At 45.5% G+C, this 21334-nt stretch overlaps 1 protein-coding gene across 2 annotated transcripts in view; it reads left to right on the forward strand.

Moving 5' to 3' along the window:
• Positions 1–21092, forward strand: part of WNT11 (Wnt family member 11) — a 48047-nt gene extending 26955 nt beyond the window's left edge. For both annotated transcript variants that reach the window (XM_087936905.1, XM_087936904.1), the window contains exon 5: positions 20372–21092. In XM_087936905.1, the coding sequence (XP_087793031.1) occupies positions 20372–20546 (175 nt within the window). In that variant the 3' untranslated portion in view covers positions 20547–21092. The remainder of the gene's footprint in view (positions 1–20371) is intronic.
• The last annotated feature ends 242 nt before the right edge of the window (positions 21093–21334 follow it).

The raw sequence follows: 21334 nt of genomic DNA on the forward strand, positions 1-21334 counted from the left end.
TGCAGATTTATTTGTTTTGAATATCTGGTCTCTGGGTGAAATTCCCTTCTGGGAAATGAGGCTTTGTAGAGTTGTTGGCTTGGATCTGAGCCTCCCTCAGTTAGGCTGGTCTGTTGGCAGCTGGAGGTTGCACCAAGGAAGTATCTTTCCAGTCCCTTTGAAGTAGGTGTTGTGGTTTGCCGGCAACCAGTGCAGACGGCAGCAGAATCGGACAGTGGGGAAGAATGGGGACCAGTCCAGGAGTCTGGGGAGGACTCAGACGAGGGTCCCGTGTCTGATGCAGAGAAAGAGAGCAATGTGAGTTGCCTGGCTTACGGGGGAGGAAAAGGCCCTGATTCCTTTCATTAGTTACACCTGGTAATGAGAGTTTAAAAGAGTGTGGCATCTGCTGGGAACAAATGTGAGTTTTTCTTGTGTTGGCTTTGGTTATCTGTGTTCCTGGCATCCTCCCAACCGTGTTGAGTTATTGCTGTTCCTTCACATCTGGAATTCTTGCTCCTGCCCTGCCGGGTAAATTACCTCATCTTGCCTTGATTGGACTTATAGTTACAGTTTTTGTTGACCATGTTTTGGACTTGATTCTCTGCAGCCAAAGGCTGTTCCTGGGAGTGTTTTTCTCCAGCCCAGAAGGTAACGAGGACACTGGAGGCAAAGTTGGAGCTAATAAAGGGACTCCTACGGATTATCTGACTGTGTTGCCTTCGTGCCACGCCCCTTTGGGTCATCACAGGTAATCCCGAGTTATGACCACAAATTATCTCCACAATTTCTGATGCTCGGCGAGACGGTTGTGAAGTGAGCTTTGCCCCACGTTGCAACCATTCTTGCCACTGTTGTTAAGTGGATCACAGCAGTGGTTAAGTTAGTTGCACGGTTGTTGAATGGGTACAATAAGCAATCAAATCCTACTAGGAAACAGTCCATATAAATTGTTAGGATACAAGCGACAAAGTTACAGTCATACAGTCACAAGTGGGAGGGGATGGGGGATAAGGAGTGATGAGAAGATTAACAGTAATAGTAGTGCAGACTTTGTAAATAGTTGGACAGTGTTGAGGGAATTATTTGTTTAGCAGTTATGGCATTGGGGGAAAAACTGTCCTTGTGTCTAGTTGTTCTGGTGTGCAGGGCTCTATAGCGTCGTTTTGAGGGAAGGAGTTGAAACAGTTTATGTCCGGGATGTGAGGGGTCTGTAAATATTTTCACAGCCCTCTTTTTGACTCGTGCAGTATACTGGTCCTCCATGGAAGGCAGGTTGGTAGCCATTGTTTTTTCTGCAGTCCTAATTCTCCTCTGAAGACTATGTCCGTCCTGTTGGGTTGCAGAACCAAACCAGACAGTTATAGAGGCGCAGATGACAGACTCCGTCATTCCTCTGTAGAACTGGATCAGCAGCTCCTTTCGGGCCATTAAAAATGTATCTTAAATAGAAAACTATCCATAGATAGATTTTTACTCCAAACGCATTTTGTTAAAATAAGTTTGATAAAAATAAAGTAAAAAGTCTGATTTAAATTTTTTAAAAATCTGATTTTTTTTATTTTTTTATTTAAAGAAAATCATTGATTTTTATCCACCCTGGTCTATTGGAACTAATTTATCTTGGGACCCAAAGATGCTTTCCTCCCCAAAAAAGCAACTGGACTTTTTGGCTTTTTTTTCCTTAAAATCATTTCACTTCTCACGACAAGTGAAAAGTTTTCAAGGAAAAAAACAACAACGAGAAACTCCAGTTGCCTTTTGTAAAACACTTTTGGGACAACCACAATTTGGATGATCGAGAATCTCCATAGACCTTTCTTCTGGGACCAATGGCCGTGTTGGGTTTGACTAGGACTTGGATGGGAGACCACAGGAAATCCCACAGTGTAGACGGAGCCGGGCAGTCAAAATCCCAGAATAAAACCACATTGGTGCTTTTTGTCCAGGAAAAAAATACATGGATTTTGATATTATTTTTTTTTAATCATGCAAGCCATGTACATGGAGTTTGCAAAATAAATTTAGAGTACATCATGCATAGGACAAAAAGGACTCAGTGCAAGCAGAGTAATGGCCTAGAGACTTTGCATTAATGTAAATTGATTTAGTTTGATAGAATTTAATTTGCAAATGCGAGGCGAAGAAACGGACAGCACAGTCCTATGTGTGTTTATGGGGTGGTCTTCAATTACATAATGATTTCAAATGAGGCTTACAGAGTCCAGAATTTATTCTGAGAATGGATTATATCCATGTCGCAAAGTGATGTAGATAGGGGTCAGGCTGGATTTGAATGCAGACCAGAAATATCTGACTTGATAAACCAATTTGTTGTTTTTTTTTTACTCCGGCCAAATAACTTTGTGTAAAGTATGAGCAAGCTTTACTTGAAGCAAAGGAAAAGAAAAATGTGAGGGTGTGCAAAATATATATGTTCACACTTTCCAGATATAAAAACGCACATGTGGATATTTTCCAACTGGCTTAATCGATCCCTCAGGCACTTTCAATATTTTGTGCTATTAAAGTGTCCACTTTCCTAAAATGTTGACTTGGCTGTTAATAGGCCTGTTTGGCTGAAAGAATCCTTATGTAATTCCAAACTGTTCTGAGCTGTTTTTCCGTCCTCTTTCCCTTCTGTATGGCCTTGCCATGGTCTCCCTTTCCCTTCCTCCTTTCCTTCTCTTATTTCCTATTTTTATTTATTTTCTTATTGGTATCCTGCCTTTACTGTTTTTACAAATGGCTCGAGGTGGCAAGCGCACACAATATTCTTTCTCTCACTGATTTTCCCGCCAATAATAACCGTATGTGGTGGGTTGGACTGAGAGAGGATCCAAAGTTACCAAGCCAGTTTTCGTGCCTATGGTGGGACTAGAACTCACCGTCTCCTGGTGATTGGGCCAAAGTCACCCACTTGGCTTTCATGGCTAAAGCAGAACTAGAATTCACCATCTGTTGGTTTTTAGCCTGGTGCCTTCACTGCTCCCTCCCTCCCTCCCTCCCTTTCCATTTCCATCGCCTTCCTCCCTTCCTCTTTTTCCATTCCAATTTCCTTCCTTCCCTCCCTTTCCATTCCCATCTCCTTCCTTCCTTCCTTCCTTCCTTCCTTCCTTCCTTCCTTCCTTCCTTCCTTTCCTTTCCTTTCCTTTCCATTCCCATCTCCTTCCTTCCTTCCTTCCTCCCTCCCTCCCTCCCTCCTTTCCATTCCCATCTCCTTCCTTCCTTCCTTCCTTCCTTCCTTCCTTCCTTCCTTCCTTCCTTCCTTCCTCCCTCCCTCCCTTTCCATTCCCATCTCCCTCCCTCCTTTTCCCTTCTTCCTTCCTTCCTTCCTTCCTTCCTTCCTTCCTTCCTTCCTTCCTTCCTTCCTTCCTTCCTTCCTTCCTTCCTTCACCTCTCCCTTTCCATTCCCATCTCCTTCCTTCCCTCCTCCCTCCCTCCCTCCCTTTCCATTCCCATCTCCTTCCTTCCTTCCTTCCTTCCTTCCTTCCTTCCTTCCTTCCTTCCTCCCTCCCTCCCTCCCTTCCTTCCTCCCTCCCTTTCCATTCCCATCTCCCTCCCTCCTTTTCCCTTCTTCCTTCCTTCCTTCCTTCCTTCCTTCCTTCCTTCCTTCCTTCCTTCCTTCCTTCCTTCCTTCCTTCCTTCTTTCCTTCACCTCTCCCTTTCCATTCCCATCTCCTTCCTTCCCTCCTCCCTCACTCTCTCCCTTTCCATTCCCATCTCTTCCTTCCTTCCTTCCTTCCTTCCTTCCTTCCTTCCTTCCTTCCTTCCTTCCTTCCTTCCTTCCTTCCTTCCTCTCTCCTTCCCTCCCTTTCCATTCCAATCTTCCTTCCTCCCTCCCTCCCTTCCTATCCTCCCTCCATCCTTCCTTTGCTTCCTTCCTTCCTCCCCTACCTCCTTCCCTCCTTCTTTCCTCCCTCCCTCCTGTCCTCTCTATTCCTTCCCTCCTTTCTGCCCCCTCACCCTCTCTCTTTGTCTCATTGACAAAGCTCCCTTCTTTCCGCCTGGCCGCTAAAGAAAGGCCTTTCCCTCCTTTGAAGCTGTCTGCAAACAGGGCCTGGCGGAGCCCTCAACATCTGCAGGGGGTGTCCGAGCCGTGACACTGCCAGAATATAACCCCCCTCCCTCTCCAACCCACCTTCGTCTTCCTGTTTCCATTTGCTCCGTTCACTTCAATAGTTCAGTGGGGCAGTGAAATGGATTTATGGCTGGAATACAGACTTAGCAGCATATTACAGGGAGCTGGGATCAATTAATCCCACCTGTCAAGGTATCACAGGTTTTTATTCCCACAATTCGCTCTCCTAAATTGCTTGAATCGTTTGCCTCCTCCTCGCGAATCCTGTCCTCGACTTACAACCATTTCACTTTGTTCTGACCAAGGCTTCCGAGACCGTAATGACATACATGCTTATCTTAAAAACAAGTCTTGTTTTATTGCTACGCTGGGAATTATTTTCATTCCCAGCCACTGATGACTCTCAAATAGTCCCCTGAGATAAGCACCCCCCTTTCTTCCCTGTGAAGTGCTGCCAATAACAGAAATGTCCAATGAACTAGAAAAAACAAAAAAAAACCAAGCGAAGTACACAGAGCTTCATGAATGAATCTGAACTGAACGAATGACTTTGCTTCCTGCAAAGGTTTCTTCAGCTTTGCCTGTCCTTTATACCTTATGGGAGGGGCAATTATCTCCCAGCCTTACTCCTGAGTCGCCCCTTTTGTTTCAGCTGCTCTCGCCTTCTAGCAGCTCTGCGCATACGCGCACTGGGAACAGGCTCCCCTTGTTCCTCTGCCTCACTTCTGCCAGACTCCGGAGGCTCCAGAGGCAGCACCCCACTCCCAGATGGTCCTGGCCCCATCTCTGCGTCGGATGCAGGACCCTCATCCAAGTCCTCCCCAGACTCCCGGACTGGTCCCTGTTCTTCCCCACTGTCCGATTCCGCTGCTGTCCGCACAGGCAGCCGGCGAACCACAACACACTTAGCGACCATTCAAAGATACAACAGCCCTGGGGAAAAGATTGACTTACAACTGTTTTTCATTCTTACGACTGGTTACGGCCTCCCCATGGTCACGCAATCAACATTTTGAAGTGAACCACGGCCCTTGTTCAATGAATAACACGGTTGTTAAATGAATCTGGATTCTCCATTGTCTTTGCTTCTCAAAAGGTCGCAAAAGGGGATCACACGACCCCCAGGACATAGCAACCGTCATAACTATGAGTCAGTTGCCGAGCGTCCCAATTTTGGTCCCGTGCCCCGGGGGGGAATGCTGCAAAGGTCGTAAGCGTGAAAAACGGCCCTATGTCACTTTTTTCAGTGACGTTGTAACTTCAAACGGTCACTAAATGAACCATTGTAAGTCGAGAACTACCTGCAGTGAGATAGAAATAAAAGAAAAAGTAGAAATAAGAACAACGTCCAGCTTTCTTTGAGAGCTATGAACAACAGAAACACATTCAACTTACCCTAAAATTAACATTTTTCTTTTTTTAAAATTATTTTTATTGAAAATAAACATTAAAAAGTATTGAATGTGATGAACTTTCGTTAACATACATTTCAGTCTTTACATTTTGCACTAAGAAAAAAATCGATAGAAAATATAAGCATTTATATACATATCTACACAAATTTACATATACACATTTAGTCTTTGTATCATTTTAGTTCTTATACCTCATATCAGTTATACCTAAGTTCCAATTTTCATTTTATAGACTTCCTTTCATGTCCCTCCCTGTGTAAAAGTTGTTCCATACTTTATAATATTCTGATGTGCTTCGTTCTTTTCATTCTAGGGTCTAAAATTAACATTTTTCTATGACAGTTTTATCATCTCCTATCATTCTAATAATCGACATTCCGTTTCTTTCGGTTCCTCCCCAAAATACCAATTCCTTCTCCTTGCTCTGTTTTTCTGCAGCTCTTTCCAAACAATTTTAATCCCCTCGACTCTCACAATGGACAAATGAAAGAGATGGAGTTAGCTGAGACGGTTAAATTGACTACTTGAATTAAAGAAGACGAAATAAAAATACAAATACTTTTATTTCTACTGGTACCAGGAAACCACTTCTGGACTTTATTCTTGGGGTGGAAAAAAAAAAACGAAACGTTGATTTTAGGTTTGACCAATTAGATAGGTTGGTTGTTCTAGAAATAGCTAGTTTTATTACGTAAAAGTAAAAAGTTGAGGTTTGAGGTTAATACTCTATTCTAACTGTACCGAAAGGAGTTAGAAATCAATGCTTTTTCCCCCTTTTATTTCCCTCAGTTTTCTCATCCCTTTTCCCCTTCCCTATTTTTCCCAATATTTACTTTTGAATTTTCTTTGCAATGCTACGTTATAAACTGATTTTTAAAAAAACCTAAAATGAATCAGAGCTGCGTCCGAAGAGGTAGAATGTGATTGATTATGGAAAGCGAACAGTTTGTCAAAAAAGGCAAAAAAAAAACAGTTGTGTTTTCATTTCTCACCAGTGGGGATTAGGGACGTGAGAAAGCCCAGGAGATGCTTCAAAGGGAATTGGCACATTTAAAGAAATAACAGATAACAGATAATTAGAGTTGGAAGGGACCTTGTAGGTCATCTAGTCCAGCCCACCACCCAAGGGGGTGACCCTATGTCATTGCTGACAGATGGCAGTCCAGACTCTTCTTGAAAGCCTCCAGGGATGAAACTCCCACAACTTCTGAAGGCAACTTTTGTTCCATAGGTTGATTGTTCTCACTGTCAGAAAATTTCTCCTTATTTCCAGGTTGAAAAATCTCTCCTTGATCAGTTTCCATCCATTATTCCTTGTCCGGCCGTTGGGTGCCTTGGAAAACAGCTTGACCCCTTCCTCCTCTCTGGCAGCCCCTCAAATATTGGAAGATGCTCTCCTGTCTCCCCTGGTCCTTCTCTTTACTAGACTAGCCAAGCCCAGTTCCTGCAACCGTCCATTGTATGTTTTAACCTCCAGTCCCTTAATCATCCTGGTTTCTCTTCTCTGCACTCTTTCTAGAGTCTCAATGTAGTGTGGTGACCAAAACTGGATGCAATGCTCTAGTAAGTGTCTTACTAAGGCTTTATAGAGCGGTATTAGTACCTCCCTTGATCTTGATTGTATCCCTCTGTTAATACAATTTAGGATCGCATTAGCTTTTTGGGCTGCTGCTGCACACAGCTGGCTCCTATTTAGCTGGTTGTCCACTAAGACTCCAAGATCCCTGTCATAGTTATTGAGCCTGGTTTCACCCAGTCTGTATGTGTCCTTTTGTTTTTTCTTGCCCAAGTGTAGAACTTTACTTTTCTCTACATTGAATTTCATTTTGTTAGATGTGGCCCGGGGTTCTAGTCTGTCAAGATCCATTTGGATCTTGAGCCTATCTTCTAGGGTGTTGGCTATTCCTGCCAGCTTGCAATTTAAAGGTAAAAAAAGCAATATATTGGATGATAAGGCAGCGATAAGCAAAGGAGAGTTTTAGCTCTGTTCTTCCTTCTTTTTCCTTTTCTCATACTGGTAGTCTTTGACATACGACCAGAACGGAGCCCAAAATTTCTGTTGCTAAAGCGAGACCGTTTTTAAGTGCCCCATTTTGCGACCTCACTGCAGTTGTTTAAGTTAGTAACGTGGCTTTTTAAGTGAATCCCATTTGCAAACGGACTTTGTAAAAACGCCAAAATTTTGCAGAAATGGCAGAATTGACCTGTCAGAGAACAAATAACATTATAAGTTGTTGTTTTTTTGAAAGACTGAAAACCATATATGGACTTTTTGCTCAAAAGAAGTAAAAAATGGATGATTTGTGGCTTGAAGATTAAGAAAGATGGAGATTCGGCGAGAGGCTGAGGGGATTTGCAAAATATTTAGGAAGGAGTTGTAACAAAAATCTGTTGAAAAGAAGGCCGGAAGTCACTTACACATTTCTTAACTTTAGTTTTCTTTTTTCTGGCGCTGTTTTTTTTCCTCTTTTTCTTTCGCTTGCCCTTTTGTTATATGAACATTCCTCCTAAATACAGGTAGTCCTCGACTTACGACCACAATTGAGCCCAAAATTTCTGCTGCTAAGCGAGATCGTTGTTAAGTAAGTTTTGCCCCATTTTACGATGTTTCCTGCCACCGTTCTTAAGCGAATCATTGCAGTTGTTCAGTTAGGAACACGGTTATTAAGTGAATCCGGCTTCCCTATTGGAAGTTCGCAAAATGGGATCGTATGGCCCAGGGACACTGCAACCGTCGTATATATGAGTCAGTTGCCGAGCGTCTGAATTTTAATCACGTGGCCGCGAGGTGGTTGCAACAGTCATAAGTGGGAGAAACAGTCGTAAGTCACTTTTTTCAGGGCTGTCATAACTCCAAACAGTTACTAAATCATCATCATCATCTATTAATGACCCCATAATCCTTTGCGAGGTGGGGCTTGGGCAACTAAATGGAGCTAGCAGGGTGTTTTAATGGCTGGATGCCCTTCCTGTCGCCAGTGTGGACTTTTGTTCAGCAGATAGTGTCCTGCACCTGCCAGAGTCTGAATCTGAAGCCAAACAGCTGACAGGAAGCGGGAGTGTGGCTCCATTGGCTGTGGAGGAAACTGGGGAAGGGCAAAGTCCGGCTGGGCAGAGCAGGAAAGAGATGGAACAAGGGAGAGGGAATTTTGAGGAAAACCCAGGCCCACCTCCTCTTCATCCTAGGGCACGCAGGGAGGAACGGAGAAGAGAGCAACGTGGGTTGCGTGGCTTAAGGGGGAGGAAATGGCCCTGATTCCCTTCATTAGCTGCAGCTGGGAAGACAGTTGATAAGAAAGGCAGGCTGCTGGGAGCAAATGTGACTTTATCTTATGTTGTTGTGGCTTATCTATGTTCCTGTCATCTTCCCAACTGTGTAGGTTTTGCCGTGCTTTCAAGTCTGAAATTCTTGCTCCTGACCTTGTTACGCTAATTACTTCAGTTTGCTTTGTTTGGACTTTAAGTTACAGTTTGTGTTTACCTTGTTTTGGACTTGGTTCTCTGCAACCAAAGGCTGTTCCTGGGAGAGTTTTTCTCCAGCCCAGAAGGTAACCTGGACATTGGGGGCAAAGTTGGAGCTAATAAAGGGACTCTTATCGAGTATCTGACTGTGCTGCCTTTGTGCCACGCCCCTTTGGGTCATCACAGGTATATTCTCATTGTGCCCAGAGAGAGAAATATCTGCCTCTAGCTAGGATGATGTGACCACAAGGATGCTGGAAAGGTCGTAACTGTGAAAAATGATCATAAGTCACTTTTTTTTCCAGTGCCGTTGTAACTTTGAACAGTCACTAAATGAATTGTCATAAGTCTAGAGCCTTTTTCTTGGACTTCCCAGGTCTCCTTCTTCTTTTGCACTCTGCATAATTTGTGGCTTATTCCGAAAGGGAATAAACAGCCTGTGGATGGATCGATGTTGGAAAAAAGCAAGGTCTCTGTTTAATCCATTTAGTTTGATATGCAACAGGACGAAGAGCTATTTTATTTTTCCAGACCAGGGTTTGCAAAAATGATCTAAAAAGAGGAATTGAGAGGAAGGGAGATTGGAGAAAAAATGAACAAAAATTAACGGGAGAAGGAAGGGTAAAAGTTGCAATCTTGTTAAGCGCAGAAAAGTTTATATTTGTGGGTTTGGCCAGCACCAAAATGCAGGACAAGAAGCAATGGGTGCAAACTAACCAAGGAGAGAAGCAACCTGGAATTTAGAAGAAACGTCCTAACAGTGAGGAGAATTAACCAGTGGAACTACTTGCCACCAGAAGTTGTGGGTGCTCCAACACTGGAGGTTTTTAAAGAAGAGATTGGACAACGATTTGTCTGAAATCGTATAGGGCAGTGGTGGCTAACCTTTTTGGGCTCCTGTGCCAAAAATTGCATGCGCACTTGCGCACTCGCATGTTTGCGTGCCAGCACCCAGAAGGCATGCATGCGCAATTCCCCCCCGCCACCCCCTTACCTGCACTGTTCCTCTCAGCTGATTTTTGGCCCGTTTAAGGCCTTTTTGGCCTGCCAGAAGCCTCTGCAGGCTTTGCAGGCCTAAAATGGGCCTGTTTTCATCACTTCTGGTATTTCCGGAAATACAGGAAGTGATGAAACGGGCCAATTTTTCGGCCTGCAAAGCCTGCAGAGGCTTCCCTCAAGCTTATGCGAGGCCGAAAAAGGCCTGAAAATCAACTGGGAGGTGTGCACATGCACAGTGAGGTAAGTTGGCCTGGGGCTCATGTGCCCCCACAAATGGCTCCGTGTGCCACCTGTGGCACGCGTGCCATAGGTTCGCCATCATGGGTATAGGGCCTCCTGCTTGAGCAATGGGTTGGACTGGATGACCTCCAAGGTCCTTTCCGATTCTGTTAATCCATGTTTTATTCTATGTTCTTAGAAGGATGATTGAGATGATTCTGGGATCATTATTATTACAGTTTTGAATTAAGGATTGCCTTCTGTAGCTGATTTTTGACCTGCCTCCTGGTTTTAAGCATCTGGAAATATAGAAAACCTAATGAAAAACTACATTGGGAGTCAAAAATAAAACTTGGCAAGAATTGGGTAGTGAGAGTTTAGCTGCACGATTGTCAGTAATCAGAATTGGTTCACCCCAGGCGAAAGTTGGTTTTAGTTTCCATTTTAGAGACTCCCACCCAGCCATCTAGCCCACCAATATTTTCTTTTAATAAAAAACAATTTATTTTCCTTGCTCTGCCAACTGTACCGTCTTTCTATAGCTATTTACCCTCGAATGAAATAAGATAAATCGTAAAAGCTTCCAATAATACATAGTAAATTAAAATGTAAAATAAACAAAAGAATAAAAGAAAAGAAAAGATGAAAGCCTCAAAAGTCAAAACAATACAATTTTTGGAAAGGAGGCCCCCCAAAATTTCTGCTTATTTACTGAGACGAGGCATCTTATCTGTCTGCTCCCATGGCTGGTATGACATCCCCCAGGCAGCCAAGGGAGATACAGGTTTATTTGTATTTATTTATTTATTTTATTTATTTGTCAATTGTTTACGAGATAAGTAAAAGTGTATACATAATTATGAATACATGAAATGAGTACATATAAGAAAAATAAAAGAAAAATAAAAGAAACAATAGGACAGGGACGGTGGGCACGTTGGTGCGCTTATGCATGCCCCCTACAGACCTCTCAGGAAAGGGGTGAGGTCAATAGTAGACAGTCTAAGGTTAAAGTTTTTGGGGTTTGGGGAAGAAACTACAGAGTCGGGTAGAGTATTCCAGACATTGACCACTCTGTTGCTAAAGTCGTATTTCCTGCAGTCAAGCTTGGTGCGGTTAACCTTGAGTTTGTATGTATTGTTTGGTCTTGTATTGTTATGGTTGAAGCTGAAGTATTCATTGACAGGTAGGACATTGCAATGTATGATTTTATATACTATATTTAGATCAGACCGAAGGCGGCATAGTTCTAGATTTTCTAGGTCTAGAGTTTCGAGTCTGGTGGCATAAGGTATTCTGCAACAAGTAGAGGAGTGGAGAACTCTTCTTGTGAAATATTTCTGGACTTTCTCAATTGTGCTAATATCAGATACCTAATGTGGGTTCCAGACTGATCAGCTGATGGATTCTGTCACGCCCCACGGAGGCTTCTTAGGGGTTTTAATCTTTAAATGAGATATAAAACAAGTGATAAGAGTCCATTATCCAATAAGGAGCTTACTTTTTCTTCATTGGATTTCTTTCAGCAAAAAGTTGACAACCAGTTCTCTCTCTCTCTTCTCTCTGTCTTGATCTTTCTCTCTTTCTCTCTCTCTCTCTCCCTATCCCCCTCTCTCTGTGTGTCATCTATATCTGTCTGTCTGTCTGTTTCTCTATCTCTCTATCAATCATCTATCATCTCTCTGTGTTCTCTCTGTCTCTCCCATCTCCCCACCTCCCCGTCGCGCCCTGTCTCCTTCTCTCAATCTTTGGGGTGCCTACGCTATGCAGTGGGCGGAAACGAATGATCTCAAGTCACCTCGTGTTTTTATTTGTGCGCTCCCCAGAGTCCCTGTTTGAGGGAGACGAGCATTTCTAAAAGATAGATAGATGTTGACCTCACCCCTTTCCTAAGAGGTCTGTAGGGGGGGGGCGTGCATAAGTGCCCCAACGTGCCCACCGTCCCTGTCCTCTTGTTTCTTTTTATTTTTCTTATATGTATCCATTTCATGTGCTCATAACTATGTATATACTTATACCTATTATCTTGTAAGCGATTGGCAAATCAAAATAAATAAAAATAATTATAGATTTCCTTCCTTCTCCCTTCCACTCCCTCCTGCCTCTCTTCCTTCCTCCCTCACTTCCCCTTTTCTTCCTTCCTTCTCTCTTCTCCTCCCTTTCCCTTTCCTTCCGTCCTACTGCTTACTCCCTCCCTCCCTCCTTCCTTCCTTCTCTCTTTTCCTCCCATCCCCTTTCCTTCCCTCCTATTGTTTTCTTCCTCCTCCCTCGCTTCCCCCTTTCTTCCTTCCTTCCTTCCTTCCTTTTCTCTCCTCCTCCTCCCTTCCCCTTTTCTTCCTTCCTACTGCTTCCTTCCTTCCTTCCTTCCTTCCTTCCTTCCTTCCTTTTCTCTCCTCCTCCTCCCTTCCCCTTTTCTTCCTTCCTACTGCTTCCTTCCTTCCTTCCTTCCTTCCTTCCTTCCTTCCTTCCCTCTTCTCCTCCTCCCTTCCCCTTTCCTTCCCTCCTATTGTTTTCTTCCTTCCTCCCTCGCTTCCCCTTTCCTTCCTTCCTTCCTTCCTTCCTTCCTTCCTTCCTTCCTTCCTTCCTTCCTTTTCTCTCCTCCTCCTCCCTTCCCCTTTTCTTCCTTCCTACTCCTTCCTTCCTTCCTTCCTTCCTTCCTTCCTTCCTTCCTTCCTTCCTTCCTTCCTTCCTTCCTTCGTTTTCTCTCCTCCTCCTCCCTTCCCCTTTTCTTCCTTCCTACTGCTTCCTTCCTTCCTTCCTTCCTTCCTTCCTTCCTTCCTTCCTTCCTTCCTTCCTTCCTTCCTTCCCTCTTCTCCTCCTCCCTTCCCCTTTCCTTCCCTCCTATTGCTTACTCCCTCCCTCCCTCCCTCCTTCTCTCTTTTCCTCCCTTCCCCTTTCCTTCCCTCCTATCGCTTCCTTCCTTCTTTCCTCCCTCCCTTCCCCTTCCCTTCCCTTCTATTGCTTCCTCCCTCCCTCCTTCTTCTCTTCCCTTTCCCTCCTTCTTCCCTCTCTCTGCCTCCTTCTTTCATGCCTCCCTCCCTCCCTTTTTCTCAATTTCTTTTATTGACTCCAAAACAATAAAACCAATAGAATCTTGTTCGCTTTTGAAGTCCTTTGTTGCTGGCGGGAGAAATTCAAACTTGCTCAAAGCTTTTGAGTTGAGTCAAAATATTTTTCAAAGGGTTGCCCCCGTTCTGGGACTGCCGGAGAGAGCAATAGCGATCGTGGTAAAGTCTAGTCGTTTCTCCCATTTCCTTCTGAATTCGCTTGCGGCTCCTGACATTTGCAAAATAACCGTGTAATTCTAGCGGGAGAGAAAAAATAATTGGAAACACATCCAAATTTTGCATGAATGGCAGAACTGACCTGTCAGAGAACAAACAACGTTTATAATTATTATTATTTTGTGGGGCTGGGGGGTGGGGGTTAGACTGAAAACCATCTATGGACTTTTTGCTAAAAGAAGTAAAAAAAATAAACGGACAATTTATAGCTTGAAGATTAAGAAAGATGGAACGATTCAGCGAGGGGCTGAAGGGACTGGCAAAATATTTAGGATAAAGTAAAAACCTGTTGAAAAGAAGGTCCGAAGTCACTTACACATTTCTTAACTTTACTTTCTCTTTCCTCGCACTGTTTTTTAATTTTTTTTTCCTTTCGATTCCCCATTGGTTACGCGAACATTCCTCATCAATACAGAGGGGGGGGGACCTCAACTTAACGACCGTCGTTGAGGCCAAAACCTCTGGTGGCTCAGCGAGTCACCCGTGAAAGGACTTTTGCCCCGTTGTACGACTTCTCCTGCCGCCGTTGGGGAGTGGATCCCTGCAGATGGGAAGCTAGGAACACGGTTGTTAAGGGAATCGGGCTTCCCGGTTGACTTCGCTTGTTAGAGAGAGTCGTGGCAAGGGGTTGGACTAGAAGACCTCCGAGGTCCCTTCCGGCTTCGTCTCTCGTTTCTCCTCATCCGAGGGTGGGATGCAAGTATTTTTTTTTACTACCGCTTCTGTGGGTGTGGCTAGGCGGGCCTGGGCATGTGACTGAGTGGGCATGTCTTTGTGTGTACAGCACACACACACACCCTCGGTCTGTTGTTGTTGTTTTTTTGCCTCTTGGGCCTCGGGGAAGCTTCCTAGGGAGGCAAAAAACGGAGCATCACACAAACTTGGTAAACATTATCAAGGTAGTGATTAATGATTAAAGGCAGATTTAATTGAACCACCTCCTCGTTTTTTTCCGTGTTGTTCAATTCCCTTTAACGGTGACCTGTCATTTTAATCATAACTATATAAGTAAGAATTACTGCAAGATCTCATATCTTTTAATAGATAACAGATAATCAGAGTTGGAAGGGACCTTGTAGGTCATCTAGTCCAACCCCCCTCTGCCCAAGCAGGAGACCCTACACCATTTCTGACAGATGGGAGTCCAGTCTCTTCTTGAAAGCCTCCAATGATGAGGCTCCCACAACTTCTGAGGGCAACTTCTGTTCCATGGGTTGATTGTTCTCCCTGTCAGAAAGTTTCTCCTTATTTCCAGGTTGAATCTCTCCTGGATCAGTTTCCATCCATTATTCCTTGTCTGGCCTACAGGCGCTTTACAAAATAGCTTGACCCCGTCCTCTCTGGGGCAGCCCCTCAAATATTGGATATTTGAGGGGCTTCCCCGGAAATTGTGGTCTCAATATTTTAAAGAGACCACCCTGGATCTAACGTTCAGCATTCGAAATGGAATAAAGGTAACTGTTTTTCAAAAATTATGAGAGGTAGTCCTCGACTTACGCCCACAATTGAGCCTCAGATTGTTGTTGCTACGTGAGACAGTTGTTGGGTGAGTTTTTGTCCCACTTTACAACCTTTCTTCCTATGGTTGTTAAGGGAATCGCTGCAGGTGTTAAGTTAGCCACACGGTAGTGAGTTGACTCTGGCTTCCCCCACTTTGAGTTTCCTTGTCTCAGGGAAGCCTCCCGGGTGAAGCAGTAAGACAGTGAAGGGGATCCCGGCATAGATGATTGTTGGAACAGCTGGTCGTTGGAACAGCTGGTTGTTTGAACAGCTGATCATTGGAACAGCTGATCATTGGAACGGCTGATCGTTGGAACAGCTGATCGTTGGAACAGCTGGTCGTTGGAACGGCTGATCATTGGAACAGCTGATCGTTGGAACGGCTGATCATTGGAAGGGGGAAAAAGAAATATAGGTTCTGCTGAACAGTAACATTTTTACTACCGGTTCACTGAAACCGGGCCAAACCGGTAGAATCTCACCATTGTGCTTATCTTTGCCAATTGGTGTGTGTGAGAGAGAGATTGTGCTGGAGGAGGGGTCTTTTCCTCATCCGGAGGGCAGGGCAGGGGGGGAGGGGGCATTCTGAAACTCACAACGTGCAGACAACTCCCTTCGCTGGACAAACACACAGCATGCAGCCTCAGGATGGAGCAGAATTTCTAAAGAAGTTTAGTTCAGTTTATTGTCCTTGTACCTCGTACAATGAAATCCAACACCACCTTCAGTGCACATCATGACCTTGAAAATAAACACAAACGCACATCCTTCACACTCCACACCTTGAATGGAAAACCCCGAACACCCCACCAACACTGCACTATACAGTAGAAGTCAACAGAGCTGCTGTCCTGGGATAGAGGCTGTTTTTCAGCCTATTTGTCCTTGTTTTTATTATTATCCTGTACCGTCTTTCAGATGATAATAGTTCAAACAAAAAGGGATTCCCAGGATGAGATGGATCTTTGAGAATATTTTGAACTTTCTTAAGGCAGCGGGAGCTATAAAGCTCTTCCAAAAACGGGAGAAGGCAACCCATGATCCTCTGGGCAACGAGGTTAACCCTCTGAAGTGCTTTCCTATCTGCCCCTGTGCAACTGGCAAAGCAGACACAGGTGTGCAGTAATTTTAAAAAATACTCTCCGTGGTGCAGCGGTAGAAGGTCACCAGCGGTTTTTCATTCAGTTGTTGTTTCCTGAGAAGCCTCAGGTAGTATAATCTCCGCTGGGGCCCATTTGACCAGGGCTGCAATGTGAGCCCCCACCCCAGGCCAGGTCCTCTTTTAGGGTAACACCCAGAAACTTAAAACTGGCCACTTGCTCCCCTCGGTCTCCCTTGATAAGCAAGGGCTGGATTTCTGATCTCTTCCTTCTACATAGTCCACGATCAGCTCCTTGGCCTTATTGGTGTTGAGGACCAAATTCTTGTCTCCAACACCACAAAGGCCTCCAGGCGCTTTCCAAGGACTTCTAAATAATTACCCCTCTTCCCAGGCCTGCTCTGAGAAACAAAATGGAGGGGGGGTTAAGAGAGGGAGGGGACGGGCCTGGGGGTGAGGGGAGAGACGGGACTTGAACCTGGAGGGCTGACTGAGATCTGGAATAACAAACCGGGGCCTCTGGCGGCCTCAGGAATAATACACGGGGCAGACCTGGAACAAGGTCTCAGCACTTCATCAATCCCAGAGCGATGGCCCCCAGGGAGGGAGAGGAAGGTGGGGGGGCTTGTTCCCATAAATCTTGCTGGATTCCTTTCCTCCCCTTCGTGAGGAGGGGTCTGCGGCGGTGAGAGCAGCCCCAACCCAATTCTCCTCACCGGCCTTGATTGGGCCGCAAAGGATGCAAAGCAGCCCCTGGGTTGTACATTTTGGGGCAGGGGCTGCCAAGGTTTGGGGGGGGAGGTGGAGGGGAGGGAGGGAGGGAAAGGGAAGGAGGAAGAGGAGGAAAAAGAGGAAAGGAAGGGAAGAAGAAAGGAGAGGGAAAGGAAAGGAAAGGAAGGGAAGAAAGGAAGGAAGGAAGGAAGGAAGGAAGGAAGGAAGGAAGGAAGGAAGGAAGGAAGGAAGGAAGGAAGGAAGGAAGGAAGAAAGGAAGAAAGGAAGGAAGGAGAGAGAGAGAAACAAAACAAAAAGAAGGAAGGAAGGAAGGAAAGAAGGAAGGAAGGAAGGAAAGGAAAGAAGGAATGAAAGAAGGAAGGAGAGAGAGAGAAACAAAACAAAAAGAAGGAAGGAAGGAAGGAAGGAAGGAAGGAAGGAAGGAAGGAAGGAAGGAAGGAAGGAAGGGAAAGGAAAAAAAGAGAGAGAGAGAAACAAAACAAAAACAAAGAGGAAGGAAGGAAGGAAAGGAAGGAAGGAAGGAAGGAAGGAAGGAAAGGAGGGAAGGAAAGAAGAAAGGAAGGAAGGAAGGAAGGGAGGGAGGGAGGGAGGGAGGGAGGGAGAAACAAAACAAAAAAAGAGGAAGGAAGGAAAGGAAGGAAGGAAGGAAAGGAAAGGAAAGAAAAGGAAAGGAAAGGAAAGGAAGAGAAGGGAAGAGGAAGGGAAAAGAAGGGAAAAATCTGTATATACTTCCTCTAATCTTGGCTAAACTTGGGAAAATGAACAGGATGAGATTAAATTATGAACAGGATGAGATTAAATTTCATTGCTTGGATGGGAACCCTGGAGAAACCCAGAACTGTAGGCTAGATTGGAAAAAGCAACGGTTAGAAGGTTCTAGAATATTTCACAGCCCTGAATTCAGCAGGAATCAAGCTTGACTCAAAGGTGACTTGACTTACGGAGAAATCAAATTAAGTCTTCGAGGTGACTGCTGATTACATCTAATCTTCAACTTACAACCACTCGTTTAGTGGCCATTTGAAGTTGCAACGGCACTGGAAAAAAAATGTTCTATGGTCAGTTTTCACCTTTAGGAGCATTGCATGCTTCCGCGTGGTCAAAAGTCAGACGCTTGGCAACTGGCATGTACTTATGACAGTTGCAGCATCCCAGGGTCACATGATCCCCATTGTGCGACCTTCCCAGGAGGCTTCTGGTGAGCAAAATCAATAGGGGAAGCCAGATTCACTTAACGACCAAAGGATTCACTTCACGACTGCGGCGATGGGGCTTAACGATTGTGTCACGGAAGATCATCAAACGGGGCAAAGTTCATTTTTAACGACTGTCTCGCCCAGGGAAACTTTGGGCTCAATTGTGGTCGTAACTCGAGGACTCTCTGGGTGCAGGTCATTATTTTCCCCCTTTTCAAGAAAGGGGGTTGTCGCCAGAAGGGCTGCTTGGCAACTCACAAAGCAGAATACACAATAATAGAACTGGAATGGGACCTCGGAGATCTTCTAGCTCACCCCCTGCTCAGACTGGAGACCCTATACCCGTGATAGTGAACTTATGGCATGCATGCTACAGGTGGCACGCAGAGCCATTTGTGCGGGCACGCAAGCCCCAGGCAAACTTACCTGCACTGCGCATACACACGCCTCCCAGCTGGTTTTTGGCCCATTTGAGGCCTTTTTTGCCCTCCTGGGGGCTTGAGGGAAGCCTCTGCAACCTTGGGAGGCCGAAAAATGGGCCTGTTTTGGCACTTCCGGTATTTCCCTGAAGGCCTGTTTTTCGGCCTCCCAAGGCTGCAGAGGCTTCCCTCAAACCTCCAGGAGGGTGAAAACAGCCTCAGACAGGCCCAAAATCATCTGTGAGGCGCATGCACGCGCAGTGGTGGGGCACATTGAATTATGAGTGCCAGCACACGCGTTTTCGGCACACCACAACAAAAAAGTTCACCGTCACTGTCCTATACCGTTTCAGATAAATGGCTGTCCAGTCTCTTCTTCAAAGCCTCCAGTGATGGAGCACCCACAACTTACAGATTAACGGTGTTGGAAGGGACCTTGTAGGTCATCTAGTCCAACCCAAGTGGGAGACCCTACACCATTTCTGACAAATGGTAGTCTAGTCTCTTCTGGAGGCAAGTTGTTCCACTAGCTAATTGTTCTCACTGTCTGTAGATTTTCTTAGAAGACATTTCACTTCTCCTCCAAGAAGCTTCTTCAGCTCTGACAGGATAGTGGGGAACGGAAGGATTGATACTCCTTGCAGACAGCTGGTCATTTGCATCCTTTTAGAGGGTCATTGAGGCCACTTGGAGGTTTATCTGTGTCCTCAGGGTCACCTGAGTGGTGTGAATGGTTCCTGTAGTCTGCAATTTTTTCCAGGAGCGCCTGAGGATGAGGATACAGTCAAACCTCCAAATGGCCTCAACAAACCTCTCAAAGGATGCAAATGACCAGCTGTCTGCAAGGAGTATCAATCCTTCCTCCTCCACCATCCAGTCAGAGCTGAAGAAGCTTCTTGGATGAGAAGAGAAACATCTTCAAAAGAAAAAAAACAGAAAATCCAGTTGCCTCTTGAAAAAGCACCTTTGTTCTCACGGTTAAGAACGTTCTCCTTAATTCCAGGTTGCTTCTCTCCTTGATCTGTTTCCATCCGTTGCTTCTTGTCCTGCCTTCAGGTGCTTTGAACCCCTCTTAGCTTGACCCCCCTCTTCTTTGGGGGGGGGCAGCCCCTCCCTGCTGCCACAAAGACTCACTGGCTGCAGAGATGGTATTCAACAGGTTCTGACCAGTTCTGGAGAACCGGTAGCGGAAACTATGAGTAGCTCGGAGAACCGGCAAATACCACCCACTGACTGGCCCCACCCCCATCTATTCTCTGCCTCCCATAGAGTCCCAGCTGATTGGCTGGGTCTTCTTTGGATGCCCTGCACAGGAGAACGGAGCTGGAAAGCAGGTTAGTTGTTGTGGTTAGCCGGCAGCAGGTGCGGACGGCTAAGGAGAGCGAGGACTCAGATGAGGGGCCAGGACCATTAGGGAGTAGACCGCTGCCTTCAGAGATTGTGGGGGCCAGCAGCAGCGATGAGGAGGTTCCCGAGGAGCCAAGTGTGCGTGCACGCAGGATTGCTCAGAGGAAAGAGCAGTTGCAACAGCACGGGCGACTCAGGAGTAAGGCTGCAAGGTAATGGCCCCTCCTTCAAGAAGATAAAAGCCAGCTGTGAAGCAAACCTTCTTTGCAGGAAGCAAAGATGTTTTGAAACGCCAGCCTCGTGGACATTCTAGTATCCTGAGTTCATATTTAAATATTTTTCTATTGCAAATTATTTCTTGTCTGTTATCTTTTGGCAAGGCTTGTGCTTATCACAGTGAATTATTTTGTAAAAGGGTTTTGTTCCTTTTGGATTGTGTTTGATTGGTCGGAAAAAGGCGTGGGTCAGGACATTAGTGGGGTGGGGAGGGAAGGGGGATTTGGCAGTATATCCTTCCCCTGCCATGCCCACCAAGCCACGCCCACCAAGCCATGCCACGCCCACAGAACCGCTAGTAAAAAAAACAACAATTTTGAATCCCACCGCTGACCGGCTGTCCTTTCTTCTTTTTTTTTCCAGGCAGTGTAACAAAACATCCAACGGCAGCGACAGCTGCGACCTGATGTGCTGCGGCCGTGGCTACAATCCCTACATGGACCAGGTGGTGGAGCGATGCCACTGCAAGTATCACTGGTGTTGCTACGTTACCTGCAAGAAGTGCCAGCGGACTGTCGAGAGGTACGTGTGCAAATGAAGCCGCGTTCCAGGCCTCTCCGCTGCTTCCCGGTGTGACAAAGGGAGACACCGGTGCCACCTATTCCCCTCCCCCCACCGCCCACGGGACCCTCACAAGAAGGATGAAACAAACAATCTTCCTTGCAAGGAAATCTGGGTTGAATTCAGACAAGCCGGTCCTCAATCTTTGGCCAACAGAGAGATTGTATCCCTTCAGTGATCTTTTCGAACGATTGCTCGCCGACGACCACAAAGCCGGCTCGTGTGAAAGTCTTTGAAAGCCAGGACTTAGTCGTCGTCGTGAGAAATCTCCTTCACGGAGATGAAGAATCTTGGGTTTCATTGTGGCCACCCAGCTTCGCCATTTGGGATCTCAGACTGCCTGTGGCCACCAAGCCACACCCACCAAGCCATGCCACTCCCACCAAGCCACACCCACAGAACATGTTGGCGGGAAATAGAGAACACCTTTTCCAAAAAAATAAATAAATGCACGGACCTGCTGCAAGAAAATATTTGCTTTTCTGCACTAATACAGTGGACACCCTGATGTTCAGTTTCCCCCCCTCAAAAAAGTGGATTTTGTCGGACTTCTTCCATCCTGGAATAGTTTCTCTTTTAAATTTGTTTCTCTTTGTCTCCATTTGGCTCCTTTTATTTTTATTTTTTCTTAAACTGGCAGCATGGCTTGGAAAGACCAAATGGAAAGGACCAATCCTTAAAATGTTCTGTTTGCTTCTTTTTTAATTCTTGCCCACATCTGATTTTTGGCTGGAAAATTCTTTCCCTCCTTTTGTCTCTTTATAT

The sequence above is a fragment of the Pseudonaja textilis genome, chromosome 7, assembly GCF_049901715.1.
Source record: "Pseudonaja textilis isolate UNSWEBS1 chromosome 7, rPseTex1.2, whole genome shotgun sequence".
In the NCBI taxonomy this organism is placed as follows: domain Eukaryota; kingdom Metazoa; phylum Chordata; class Lepidosauria; order Squamata; family Elapidae; genus Pseudonaja; species Pseudonaja textilis.